Source organism: Melanostigma gelatinosum, assembly GCF_949748355.1.
Source record: "Melanostigma gelatinosum genome assembly, chromosome: 16".
In the NCBI taxonomy this organism is placed as follows: Eukaryota; Metazoa; Chordata; class Actinopteri; order Perciformes; family Zoarcidae; genus Melanostigma; species Melanostigma gelatinosum.
The window spans coordinates 21,283,387-21,298,305 of NC_136649.1; the positions used below are offsets into that span (position 1 = coordinate 21,283,387).

Consider the following 14,919-nt stretch of genomic DNA (forward strand, 5'->3'; position numbering starts at 1 on the left):
AGATCACACACACGCACACACACATGCACACACACACACACACACACGCACACACACTTAGTGTACACAAAGGACCTCTCTCTCTCTCTCTCTTTAATTGGATTGAGGCATCAGGAGGTGTCAATCAAATGTCTTTACAAACCGACAATCTCTTCAAAAAGCCATTATGTACACCAACGGACCCTGGGGGCCGGTACACACACACACACACACACACACACACACACACACACACACACACACACACACACACGCACACAAGGTGAGAAAGAAAAGGAAGGTAATAATTAGTTGTTGGTGGTTTGATGGGTGCTCCTGACACCTCGAGGCCACAAGAAAATGTTCTCACAGCTCTCAGCCTGTGTGTGTGTGTGTGTGTGTCTGTGTGTGTGTTTGTGTGTGCGTGTGTGTGTGCTTGACAGTCGTCCTGTCCCGTCTCACTACCCAGAAGCCTCCTCTGACCTCAAGACAACAGAAAGAATAACGGTTGATTTCCTGCTCTGCCAGGGAATTCAACCCGTAACCTTAAACGGCTGCTGCTCAGAGCCCGCGCACGCTGTGTGTGTGTGTGCGTGGGCGTGTGTGAGTGTGTGTGTGTGTGTGCGTGTGTGTGTGTGTGTGTGTAGGTGTGTAAGTGTGTGTAGAGTCACACTGGGTTGGCAGATGAAGCAACCAATAAAAGATCAGCAGCGTTCTGTTTAGTTGAACATTTAAATATTTTGTTAACATCAATTGCTTTAATAATAATTAAATATACATACATGTATGAATATATTTATATATATATATGTATGCACAAGTTGTGATACTACACATTAAGAATACTTTATTGTATCTGAATGTACTTAGTTACATTCATGAAAATATCACCACATCATGCCGAGCTGAGACTTGTATGTAAGCTGTGTTCCCTGAATGTAACATGGAGTGTGTTCCCTGAATGTTACATGGAGTGTGTTCCCTGAATGTAACATGGAGCGTGTTCCCTGAATGTTACATGGAGTGTGTTCCCTGAATGTAAGTTGGAGCGTGTTCCCTGAATGTAACCTGGAGCGTGTTCCCTGAATGTAACCTGGAGCGTGTTCCCTGAATGTAGTATAGAGTGTGTTCCCTGAATGTAACATGGAGTGTGTTCCCTGAATGTAACACGGAGTGTGTTCCCTGAATGTAACATGGAGTGTGTTCCCTGAATGTAACATAGAGTGTGTTCCCTGAATGTAACATAGAGGTGTTCCCTGAATGTAACATAGAGTGTGTTCCCTGAATGTAACATAGAGTGTGTTCCCTGAATGTAACATAGAGTGTGTTCCCTGAATGTAACATAGAGTGTGTTCCCTGAATGTAACATAGAGTGTGTTCCCTGAATGTAACATTGAGTGTGTTCCCTGAATGTAACATTGAGTGTGTTCCCTGAATGTAACACGGAGCGTATTCCCTGAATGTAACACGGAGCGTGTTCCCTGAATGTAACACGGAGCGTGTTCCCTGAATGTAACATGGAGTGTTCCCTGAATGTAGTATGGAGTGTGTTCCCTGAATGTAGCATTGAGTGTGTTCCCTGAATGTAACATTGAGTGTGTTCCCTGAATGTATTATGGAGTGTGTTCCCTGAATGTAACATTGAGTGTGTTCCCTGAATGTAACATGGAGTGTGTTCCTTGAATGTAACACGGAGTGTGTTCCTTGAATGTAGCATGGATATTATTAAACTATATGTTTGTGTTTTTAAATATTTACAAGTCATTTCTGGAAAAAATATGCGACATGACATTTAAAAATAAGATTTATATTTGTCGATGTGTTTGTGGGAATATTTGTGTCGATTTATGCTTTTTTATGTGTTAATAAGTCATCATCTGTATTTGTGTGTGTGTATGTGTGTGTGTGTGTGTGTGTGTGTGTGTGTGTGCGTGTGTGTGTGTGCGTGTGTGTTTGTGTGTGTTTGGGCCACCTGCTGTGTGTATGCCTGTTCAGCTGCTCCCCCACTGAGTCTGCAGCCAAATAATACTTCATTAAAATACCAATAAATACTCCAAAAAATCACTCCAACACCCCCGGAGAAAGGAACTTAATTAAAATACCAATAAGCAATTAACTTAATTTCATCACCCGATAAATAACCAACTTCATCAAAATACCAGGCAGGAGCCAACTTCATTCTAAAAAAACATCCAATCAGACGTGGTGAAAGGAGTGTGTGTTGGTGTGGGTTGTGTTTGTGCAACATCATACTGAATGTGTGTGTGTGTGTGTGTGTGTGTGTGTGTGTGTGTGTGTGTGTGTGTGTGTGTGTGTGTGTGTGTGTGTGTGTGATTTATATGGTAATAAGCTGGGCTTCGCTCTGGAAGTTTCTCCCCACCAAAGATCCGTTTTATTCTTCCTCCGTTCATCCCACGTTCATCTCACAGCTGGACTTTTGTCTCCTCTGCATTGCCTCCTCTCATTCTGTCTTTTCTTTCGTTCGTCTCTTCCTCTTTCTCTCTCTCTCTCGTCTCTCTTTATCTTTGGCGTCTCTCTTACATGATAATCCGGGAAAAAAAAAACTGGTAAAAACGACAAAAGGTTGAATCTATAGATGATTCTGAAAAGGAAATATGAGAGATGGAGCAGGTCTCACATGATGAAGACCTCGTATGTTTCTGTGTGTATTCATGTGAAGTCGTCCCGGGATGATTTCATATATATATATTAAACGTTGCCGGTTCTGCATACGTGTAGACCAGGGCCCCGTGCCACGTACGTGGCTAACTGAGTTCGCCGGATACTTTTCAGGATAAGATGACGTAGATCAGGCTTTTCGGTTCCACGAAGCAAGTTCGGCAAAATCACCATGGCAACACATCCAAAAGCTTGAACCTGCTCCAGCGCAGGCTCAGTGAAGGTAGCTGGATAAACTGGTCACTCCCCCGGAAAAAATGGCACGCGCTGTCGAGTCTGCCGACAAGGAATCATTTATTTAGACCTTCTGGAGCAGACATTGAACACCACACGCCCAGCCGAGCACTGACTGTCTCAGACTGGATGCAGCCTTGCGCTGTTGTGCGAGTGCTACGTTGTAGTACAGTGTCGGCGATGCGGAGAACATGGGGAAAGCCGCTGCATGCCGTGCTGTTCGCAAAGTTCATTTGGCGCTTAATAAACTTATGGATGTGTTCATCACATTACCATGGCACATGTTGTGTTGACTCAGCATTCTGAATTGTGTGTGTGCTTAGTGTGTACTTGCTCTCATGTCCTCTTGATGGCTGGTTGCATACATGAGGTTAAAGCACTCATAATGATATGACAGTGTTATTAGTACACAGCACATCATTACTGTAGAACATGATGAAGGTGGACTCATGATGAGAATAGAGAGAATCACACACTTTCTTTTCACGGCTTCAATTGATTTAATGTCTGATTATGAATAATACACATACTGATCCACCCATATTCTCACACACACATATTCAAACTAGTTCTATATGGTAATCTACACATACATGTATATACACATATATAGTAGGCTACATGATCCATAAGGGCATACAGTACATATATCCTCATATAATGAGTATCAGTTAGATCCTCTTTGGGCTTGTTTTTATCTACTTATTCTGAAAGAGTTGAGATCATTATTGTTGCTATAAGATCTCATTGGATGATGCATCATGAAGCCTACTGCCAGCAGCACATTTAAAGACATATATCTGATTGGTTGGGGTGATGAGGCATTAAAATTAGCTGATACATTTCCAACACTTACGCATTTAACTCGTCTGTGATATTTTGCCGTGCTTCCTGTCTCGCCCTCGCAGCGGTGGCGCTGTTATATTTTGCCGTGATTCCGGTCTTGAAATCCTCATATGCGTTCATGATCATCTCCTGCTCGTCAGCGGAGTAAAAAGCGGCTCTTTCTTTGACTTTACTTGACATTGTACTGTTAGAACATCATGGTTTCGGTGATCGACGCTTCCCCCTTTTGACGTCGGACGAGCACGCGCAATCATCCTGATCCCGATCGTCTGGTTCGAATTAACGAGACTGTTTGAGAGGATCAGCCTTGCAGGAACCGAGATAGCCTGACATCATCTCGTGAATGTAGGCTGGCTAACAGGACATTTGATCGACTTTGCTGAACCACTTACGTGGCACGGGGCCCTGGTGTCTGCCGAGTAAAGTCATAGCTTCATGTGTTAAAGCTGCATTCTCTCTAGTGTCCACCAGGGGGCGACTCCTCTGGTTGTATAGAAGTCTATGAGAAAATGACTCTACTTCTCTCTTGATTTATTACCTCAGTAAACATTGTAAACATGAGTTTATGTCTCAATCTCTAGTTTCAAGTCTTCTTCAATACAGCATGATGTTCATTTAGTACATTATGGTCCATTTAGAGTCAAACAGACCATAAAGCAGGGGATGCTTTAGGGCGGGGCTACACAGTGATTGACAGGTCTCTATCAGAGACGTATACGGCGTCTCTACGTCTCTCCTCCTCAATCCAGATATGGTTGAGTAAAAAATATAGCGCAGTAGATCTTAATCTAACGGCTGAAATACTGAAAGTGACCAAAGCTGGAGATGAGAAAGAGAGGATAGAGGTGAAGATAGAAGGATGAGGAAAAGGAAAGGAATTTTAAAAAATGGAGGGATGGGACAATTGGATGAGACCAAACTCAACGAGGCAAGAAAAAACATAGATAAAAGAGTGGGAAAGGAAAAGGAAGAGGGTGATGGCGATGGAGGAGAAATCAGGAGGGACGAATTATAAAAAACAAAAAACAGAGAGACCGGAGCGATGGAGGAAGGAAACATCACCGAGGTGAGAGAGGAAGGAATGTAGGAAGTAAGGATGGGTGGATAAAAAGAGAGGAAGAGGGGAATGATGGAAGGGAAGAGGAAGAATAAAAAGGGAAAGAAGAGGAAGGAAGGAAGGAACAAAAGGCAATAAAGAAGAGATGGAAAGACTGATGGAGATGGAAATGATTTGAGCTGTTGGGAAATATATCACACACACACACACACACACACACACACTGGTATATTCCCAGCGTCAGAGATACATTGAAAGTGTGAGGAAATAGCAAGGGGCCGGGTCATTTAATTTGACTTCATGGACAGTGCATGTGTGTGTGTGTGTGCGTGTGCGTGTGCGTGTGCGTGTGCGTGTGCGTGTGCGTGTGCGTGTGCGTGTGTGTGTGCGTGCGTGTGTGCGTGCGTGTGTGTGTGTGTGTGCAGGTGTGTTTCGTCGGCGGGGTTCCAGCGGATCACAGCTCGCCGACATGGGCCGATAATCAAGTCCCGACACTTTTTACATGGAGAGAGAGCGAGTCGGAGGTGGCAGAAGATAATGAAGCTCGGCCGTCTCCTGTGTTTGCAGCGGAGGCCGACAGGTGGAGTCCACACTCTGACAGCAGCTGGTTCACCTGGAGGTTCACTGGAGGGAAACACAACCAGAACAACAAAGGTAATGCGCTGATATTTGTGGTAAAGTCGATTCGTATTAAATCTTCCGAAATTGTGTCCCAAGAAGTATCAAAAGCTACATCGTCAACATAAGGGGAGATTAGTGGGTGTAAAAATAGAGGACTTTCACCCTGAACACCGTTGTTCATGTCGCGTGTGAAACCACGTTCACTTATAGACTTCCGTACTGAAGTAACTTTTACAGTTACTTTAACCCAAACCACCATCTTTTCTAAACCTAACTTGGTATTTAACAGTGACCTTGTTGTCCTCTAGCCGTGTCAAGAAATCAAATAAAAGTTTTCTATACTTATTCAGTCATAACATGTTCTGCAGAACGAACATGTTCAAAACATACACCACAGCGCACAACAACACGGTGGTTCTGTGTACTGAACCGAGACGGAAAACTTTATTGCTCATTTTAATCAGATCAAATCCACTCCCTTTGTTCTTACCTTTCACAATAAAAGCCCAAGACACATGCACTGTGACAGTTTACCAGAGGGAATGAAATAGCTTATAGTAGCTTAAACTATAGACCGGTTTACCTCAGACAGACACTCTGCATCGCTGCCAGTATGATATGAAGCAGCGCTATCTGCCCCCTCAGCGTCTAAAGGCCTTTAAGAGGGTTAGTGACCTAACACCAGAAAACAAACGGTATACATGTTGGTTAAATTCATGTTTGAACAACTTTGTACAGTTTAAATAAGTGTTTTCAGTTACCTGTGCTGTATCTTGAATACGTATCCCTGCTTCTTAACTCTCAAACCCTGCGCGGTGTCTCTGAACCGTTTCCTCCTCAGAGTGTACAGGGTCTCAGCGGGTCTCTGAAAAAAGAAGGAAAGAACGTTGCTGTGTGACAGATAGCCTGACAGATCCATCTACGTGAGAATGTAGAATAATACAACCTATACGGACGGAGTCCTCACACACGTAGGAAACAGGGGGGGGGGGGGCGACGTGGCGGCAGGAATGTAGATAAGGAGGTTATGTGCGAGGACCAATTTATTTCTCCTGGCAGGGTGGGAAGACCTCCGAGACACAATTCACATGTCCACATGACAGCAGAAGTCTCAATAATGGAAATCCTCTCAAACTGTATTTATATCTGGTGACATGTGGGACGATCGAGGCTGCCTGGTTATAATGATGCATCTGTCCCTCTGCAGTTACACTCCCTGTTTGCTGCTGCTGAGCACTAACCACATTTCACCTAAACAAACATGGCGGCTGTCAGTGGTTTATCGAGCTTCACTTCTTTGTGAATCTCTTCGTACGGAAGCAAAAAGAAACAGATTCGCTGCTGTGACACAACACCGTGACTCCTCCACTGTGAGGAGACGCAGCAAAGGCTGATGGGAAAAAAGATCCGGCTGAGTGGAAGCTGCAGAGTCAAACGTGGCGTTTGAGGAACCGTGTTCATCTTGAGATGAAGGACGAGATAATAAACGTTATTCTGTCTGGATGGAGTGTATAAATAAGTACATTTACACAAGTACAAATTCACATTCATATTCTGGAGTCATGAGAGGGACATCCTGCTATTTTTGACCTTGGATTTTTGATTTTGGAAACAAAATTTCTTTTTTTGACGTCTGAAGGCCTCCGTCTGTTCTGACCACGTTTTATTTTGTGTTCTCCTCTTCCTCCTCCTCCTCCTCCTCCTCCTCCTCCTCCTCCTCACACACACATAAAGTCCAACAGTGACACAGCAGCTCCACGTAATTATCCCTCCGTAACAAAAGTCTGCCTTTTTTTCTTTCTTTTTCTTGCAGGAAATTGCTGTGTATCGCTGAAAAATCCATTGAAAGCTCCAAACAATGGGGAGAAAAAGCAACTGTGGATTCCTCCACAAACACACAAACACACAGACACACACACACACACACTGTCCATTGTCTTCTCCTGTGTGTGTTTTCGTGGTGGCGGTGGAAGCCGACACCCGGTGGGAGAGCCCGCCTGCCGGCAGGAGGACAGATGGGTGTAATTTTGTTATTTTTACCTCCTCCAGGAGCTGCCTGCCAGCTCGGGGAAATTAGCATCACACCTGTGTGTAATTGGCTAAATTAGCTTGTCGAGCAGCAGAGCTGAGACAGAGGTGGTCGGGCGAGGTGTGTGTGTGTGTGTGTGGCAGGTAAAATCAGAGAGGAGTTGTTTAGTGTGTTGGAAAAGAAGAAGAAGAAGAGGCTGTCAGGGGAGCGAGATGTCACACCTGGAATGGAAAATGTCACCGGCGGCTCCACACACACACACACACACACACACACACACACACACACACACACTCTAACACACAGTCACACCACACAAAGACACAGCGAAGGACAAACTGCAGGTAAAGACACAAAACAAACAGCACACACAGACACACAAACAAAAACAGAGGAGGACATGAACACACAAACAGAGAGCGGAGGAACAGGACCAGAACACACACACACACACACACACACACACAGCGTTTTCATACAAATCTGTTTCCCTGACCTCATTGTGGTAGATCAACATGTGATCTGTGTGTTAGTATCTGATCTGGATCAAGGAGGACCTCGTTAAGGTGTGAACGCACACATAGTCCATAACCTGATGAACTGAACCTCGTCCTGTTCTTCAGTCCTTCAGCGTCGTACAGATGTTTTTCATGGAGGACGCTGGATAATTCTTCTCTCTGAAAAAGGAGTTTAGCTACTTGATGGATTTTCATAAATGTGCAATGAAACTTCTAAAACTATTTTAATATCATATCTCTCTCAATATCATCTTCATTTAGTTTCCACGAGGCTCTGGTGTTATATCACTTCTTATACTTTGTTTTATTCGTTACCTGTATTTTACTTTTGTATTTATTCTTTGTTCTATTCTATTTTTTACTATTTTAGTTGAATAGTTTACCTTATTTATTTATTTACTTTACTCGTAGTGCTCTATGTTCTATTTTGCACAGGTGTCATTGTTATTTATTTTACACTTAATAATTGTTATTCTATTGTTCATTTATGTTCATATTTTGTATTCCATTGTTTTTTGTTATTCTTCTGTTTTAGTCTTTCATAAAACTCTTTCCTTCATTATTAATAAAGTTTCATCTCATCTCGTCTTATGACCACAAGCTGCAAAACGATAGAACTTTAGAATAAAGATATAAACACATATGAACAATAGAATAAACATTATTAAGTGTAAAATACATATAATGATGAACAGAACGCAATAGCAAAAATAGTAAGGTAAATAAATAAATGAGATAAATATTTCTTCTAAAATAGAAAAAGTAAAATACAACAAAGAATAATAATTAAAATACAAAGTGTAAAAGAAGTGAAACAAACACTGCAGACTAATGGAACTAAAATATAAAAGTAATATTAAGATGATATTAAGAGAGATATTGTCAATGATATTTTAAAAGTCGTAGAAAGTTATATTGCACAAAGATTAATGAAAATAATATTGCACATGCAATATAATTAGATGTAAAAACAAGTAAAGAGAAACAAACTCGTCTTCAGATGAACAGAAACTTAAATTAAATTATTTCTATAGTATATTTAGCCGATTAATTATGATGTGACATTGTTTTCTAATTCTAATTTACAAAAAAATGCTGTAAACGTAAAGATGCACAGGGAAGGAAATCCACACTACATACGGTGTGATTCATAAATATTCATCCTGATCACGTTTACTGAAACACAGAAACTGAAACAAACAAAGTGATGAGTGGAGGATTATCTCCACCAGGAGATCATGTGTTTGGTTCTCAATTTTCTCACATGTTAATAATATAAATAATAGAAAACTCTTTTAAATGCTGGTGATAAACAGGAGAATAGATTGATTCAAACAACGTTTTCATACCTTAGTTTTGTACCATTTTCCACACCTCCAGGTGTGTGATCAGTTTCTGTCGTCTTCTGAAGATTTTAAGACCTTAAATGTTGAGAATGTGACATGTGACAGAAAATATATGATGAGGTCATGAAAGAAAGACTTGAAGAAGGAAAACTTCAGTTAGGAAAACAGAAAATGGAGTAAACGTGTATTCAATTAACATCTGTGGTGGTGATGGGAACTTATGGTTTCACATTGTACTTTAAATGATTTATTTTCATCCCTTCCATCATCTCATGGACGTATAGGTCTTCAGATGAATCTTTAGCTGCCATCACCTCTGAGAGGAGGAGTGCACATCTGTGATCTGTTGGCTCCATCTGGTGGTAGTTTGTTGTAACAGCAGCAGTTTGCATCACTTCAGGGATTTTTAAAGATGCAGAAATGGAGCTTTTGATTCAGCATCCCTGTTAAATAGGTTTTAATACCAATCAACAATCTGGAAACTTGTTAATGTCAAATTCTCAAAGCCAGATTATTTTGTTTGTTTAAACGGCAGACTTTTAAAATTCTATTGAACACAGTTTGTATTCTATTTGTTTGAATTTGACTTTACTTTATTTAGTTTTTTGTTCCGTTTCATTTCATTTTATTTTATTTTATTTTATTTCATTTCATTTCATTTCATTTCATTTCATTTCATTTCATTTCATTTCATTTCATTTTATTTTATTTACTGGCCTTGTCCATCCTCCACACACAGTAGATGGCGATCGTGTTTCGTCTTCATAAACACCACTTCCGTTCAATAAAACCACAGAAGAAGAAGAACCGGACGTGCTTGTTCGTACGTCGCTGCTAACTCGTTAGCAGCTCATGTTGTTCTACTTGAACTTTGTCGACAGTTAAAATGAACAAACTGAACAAACCACAGGAGTTTGACTCGTATGAGATCGAGGAGCCGAGCGATGAGGAGAGAGCCGAGGACAGGTAAGAGTCTTTGAAACGGCTAGCTTTGAAGCTAACTGTAGTTTTAGCACCATGAGGCTAACTGTGCGGCTAGCTAGCCGAATGCTAACATGTAAACAAACAGGAACAGGCTGAACTGTTTGTCTCTACTGCTCGTTTTTATTAGAATAATAGTTAGTTATATAATACCATACAAATATGTTAAAATGATGGCTGGCGGTTTGCTGTTGGTGGTTATTTCCATCGCTAAAATTGTAAAAATATATATGTAAATATATAATAAATAATAATATATATGTAAAGTTTGTTAAAACATGGTGGAGGTTTGGTAATGTTCTTTGTAAACACAACAATAATACGACACATTCGATGTGTTCACCTTTATACAACCAGGAAGTATTCAGAACTCGAGTAAAAACAGTAATAATACTACATAATCTGTAAAAGTACTGCATTTACATTTGTCGCTTTACTAAAAGTGTATAATAAGGGAAATGCAGTTGAATGTTTGCTGAGGTAATAAATCAAGAGAGAAGTAGAGTCATTTTCTCATAGACTTCTATACAACCAGAGGAGAGAATGCAGCTTTAAGTTTTGTTGTTTTTATAAACTATATATTTGTCTCCTGAAGAACACACAACATGTGAACCTCTTCGCTGTGTTTCAGTTCGGAGGACGAGTTGGAGGTTCTGCTGAACGGGACCCCGGAGCAGAAGAAGAAGCTGATCAGAGAGTACCTGACGGGGGAGAGCGAGTCGTCCAGTGGGGATGAGTTTGAGAAGGAGATGGAGGCGGAGCTTAGCTCCACCATCAAGACTCTGGAGGGAACCTGGACGCCTGCAGCAGCAGCAGGTAAACACCCAGAGTTTCATAATTCATCTCGAATATCTATTTTATATTCATGTGAAAACATCTCCTTCAAACTACTGGATTTATTCAAGTTCATCACCAAAACTACATTTTACAGATTACATGTGAACACATGATAACGTTATAATGTACCTTCAGCCAGTACTCATTTTCACTGAGCAGAGCCTGAAGGCATCATAATGTAACTGAAGTGAACCTCCGTTGGTTAGCCGTTAGCGATGCTGCTAACGTTACTAGCTCTCCTCCTGTTGGTTTAAACACTGATTGGTTGTTTACAAAGTAACATTATCAGAGATCAGAGACTAGAAACAGAAGAGGTGGAGGAGGAGAAGAAAGGAAAAAAAGGAAGCGAGGAGGAGGATATTTTGTCTGTTCGCCGTGGGCCGTATTGTGAAAGCAGTCCTGATGTTTGTGTGTTTATTCTCCAGCAGAAACCCAAGGAGAAGGAGGAGGAGGAGGTCCTGTACCTACCCCTCAGGTGTATGATGAAGTGTACTTTGACTCTGACTCAGAGGGGGAAAACACGCAGAGTAAGTACAAATGTTTTCACGTAAATGTTTCAGTTAAACATGAAGACGTCTCTTTCAATGAAGTGGTTGTTGACTCCCTCTGCTTCGTCTGACAGCCGGTTCCACTGGCCGGAGGCGGCAGCAGCGAGCCGTACTGACCAACGACGAGCTGCTGTACGACCCCGAGGAGGACGACAGGGACCAGGCCTGGGTGGACGCCCGGAGGAGACAGTGAGGCGCTTTATTAAACACGTGTCCATCCAGACGAGAGGTGTGTTGTTTACATTCTACCTGCGTCTCCTTCTTCTTCAGGTATCAGGGCAGAAAGCGACCGGCTGCAGGCTCTCGGCCTCGTCAGACTCCGGCTTTAATGAGCAGCGACGCCGTCCTCAACTGTCCCGCCTGCATGACGACGCTCTGCCTGGACTGTCAGAGGTGAGACATGAAGACATGACAGGGGGTTTGTCTGTAGCAACACTGAGGCATCTTTAAAGTAGACTTAGAGATTAGATTAGAAAGTTTAGTTAACCCTTAGTGGGGAAACTCAGTCAGGCAACAAACAGTAGACGTAGTTTTCACAGAAAGAACAAATAAAAACATCATTAAAGCCATTTGAGACATGATTATTCATCAAAAGATAATAAAACTCATTATCTTCAGCCGTGAAACGAACGTTTATTGTCGGAGAAGTTGTTTAAATTGATCCTCCAGCTGCAGTTGTGTTAAAAACTCAAGATGATGAATTGCCGACCTTCTTGTTTCTGCTCAGGCATGAAAAGTACCGGACGCAGTACCGAGCCATGTTCGTCATGAACTGCGCGGTGAAGAAGGACGAGGTGCTTCGCTACAAAACCCAGCCGGAGGTGAAGCAGACGAGGAAGAGAAGGAAGAGGAGGAGGGGGGAGGGACAGAGGACGGAGACGGAGACGCCGATGGAGGACGAGGCGCCGGCGCCGGCGGGGATGGACGCCGACGAGGTTTACCACCCGGTCCGGTGCAGCGAGTGCTCCACAGAGGTGGCCGTGGTCGATAAGGACGAAGTCTTCCACTTCTTCAACATCCTGGCCAGCCACTGCTGAGACACCACGACTCCTTTTTCATTTTATTATTACTACGAGAGTGGTTCTCCACCACTGAAGAAGAAGAGGAAGAACCAGGCTGACAGTCAGCAGAACGCTGTTTATCTTCTTAAGATATCGCACTAAAACTGGAATATGACCCGAAGATCATCTCGCACGAGGCTGATATTAATATCTGATCATTAAAACATTTTGTGACACTTTTACCTTTAATCGTCCTATTTAGCGTTCATAATCGGTATATAAATAGTGAATTAAGGGTTTATAACACTGACGAAGCGGATATAAATGTTTATTAATGTATTTGTCAACAACTATAATAACTTCATTAAGTGGAAGCTGCTGTACAAACAGTTAATCTGTGAAAACATTTATAATCGAAAATATATCTTCATAGAAGTTCTAGTTGTTGACATATGCTGTACATTAAAGGATAGAAGTGATGATTAGTGTGTGTATGAACATCTATCAGTCTGTACGAACGGAGTGTAAATGTTCTAAATACACGTAAACATCCAAACTATCCCTTTAATAAACTCTTAAAGCTTCTTTATCGCTGCGTATAACGCCATCATGGTGTTATGAACCGCTCATTAAATGTGTTATACATACGGTTTATGAATGTTAAATAGAGGAACGTATCACCAGCTTGATGACATATTTGTGTTGCTGTTGAAGAACAAGATCTGAACTGAAGTAGATGTTTTACGGTTGTAAATAAACTTGCTTTATTTTGAACAAACAAAGTAATTTCATTTAATAATAACTTCATTAATAGCACCTTTAAAAACAGAATTTACAAAGTGCTTTGACAGACAAAGCAGCAAAAACAAGACAATAACAGCGATCAGTAAAACGGTCGATAATAATAAACTAATAAATAAATAAAAACAGAAAAGTGACGCCACATAAAAGCCAGTCTGTAAAAAGGACAGTTAGTTATGAAACTATTAAATGTGTTAAGTAGGAGACAAAACATGAGCATAAAGGAACTAGTTTTATAAACATGTCAGTGTTCTCGCACTGAATCTGTATCTTATTTTGAAATCCGGATGCTGGAACTCCTTTTGCCTGCGTCACACCCCTACGTCTCACGTGATTGGCTAAAAACGAGCACCTTATTATTTAACGTCATACGTCCCCGGAGGGAAAGCTCCTACCACGAATAGAGAGAGAAGTGAGGAAAGTAGAATAAAAAGTAGAGTTTTAGTAGTTAGTGAAGTCGTAACCATGTCACTGGGAGACTGTTGGAAGCAGTTGTCATGGTTTTACTACCAGTACCTGCTCGTGACCGCGCTCTACATGCTGGAGCCGTGGGAGAGGACGGTGTTCAGTATCCTTTACACGAGCTAATGTGCTAACTGTTAGCTTTAGGAAGTCAGCGAAAATACATTTTATGAATGTATAGTAATGTATATGAGCTTGTGGTGAATTCGGCTCGTGTGAAATGTACCAGTCGGTCTTTGTTTCTGCTAAAAATGTACGTGAAGCAAGTGTTTCCCGTTGCTAACGTGTTTGCATAGACTGTAAGCCTAACAAAAATGACCTTTTTATTTAAGAATAATGCCGAATTAACAGAACAACTATACAGTTTTAGAAACCTTTTCAACCTTTGTTCCATGATGTAGCTTTATTAACTTATAGCTGAAGAACCCTTAAACGCGTATACTTTTGAAGGGAGTTTCGCGTGTTTGACTCTGAACTTCTCGCTGGTGTGTCGCCTTAAATCTTTCGTTTTTGTAAGAACAAGTCCTTCATGTTTGAGTGCCGAGTTAAAGACTAACGTTAGTCATTAATGACGTAGAACGTGTTTCACACTTAGTTGAGCTCCTCTCGCAGGTCAGTAAAAACACGTTAAATCTGTAGAATTGTCAACAGAGTTCTGCGCGTGTGGTCGACGTCGTAGGGAGCTTCCGGTCACCTATCAGGTGACTCAACACAGGTTACGCCATACTGTAGTTTTATTTTCCATAACAGAAGCTCGTGTGAGATTATGCATTCAGGTGAAACCTCGAAAGTCTGGTTAATGGGCTCTTAATTAAGATGTATGAGGTGTTAACAGTGTAGTATCGTCCTCCTGAGGTGTCACCCTCATATCGTTCCCCCTGAGGGTCACGTGTGTTTGTGTGTCATTGTTCCTCTGCTTGTTACAGTAATCAGTCATGGCTGGTGTATGAATATACCAAACACTTGTTGATTACAGCGTC

The 14,919-nt window shown here is 41.6% G+C and overlaps 2 protein-coding genes across 3 annotated transcripts in view; both read left to right on the plus strand.

Annotated features, from left to right (window-relative positions):
- The first annotated feature begins 10,116 nt into the window (after positions 1–10,116).
- eapp (e2f-associated phosphoprotein) lies at positions 10,117–13,398 on the plus strand. 2 transcript variants are annotated; one of them, XM_079286703.1, is made up of 6 exons: positions 10,117–10,275; positions 10,922–11,106; positions 11,553–11,654; positions 11,750–11,864; positions 11,946–12,068; positions 12,403–13,398. In XM_079286703.1, exons 1-6 carry the CDS (start codon positions 10,196–10,198, stop codon positions 12,710–12,712), a joined length of 915 nt encoding a protein of 304 aa, XP_079142829.1. In that variant the 5' UTR covers positions 10,117–10,195; the 3' UTR covers positions 12,713–13,398. The 2 variants fall into 2 exon arrangements, with proteins under 2 accessions (XP_079142829.1, XP_079142830.1); XM_079286704.1 differs by having other exon boundaries at positions 11,556–11,654.
- A 454-nt stretch (positions 13,399–13,852) lies between these two features.
- sptssa (serine palmitoyltransferase, small subunit A) overlaps positions 13,853–14,919 on the plus strand; it is a 3,041-nt gene continuing 1,974 nt past the window's right edge. The window contains exon 1 of the mRNA XM_079287113.1: positions 13,853–14,045. Within this exon, the coding sequence (XP_079143239.1) occupies positions 13,943–14,045 (103 nt within the window). The 5' untranslated portion in view covers positions 13,853–13,942. The remainder of the gene's footprint in view (positions 14,046–14,919) is intronic.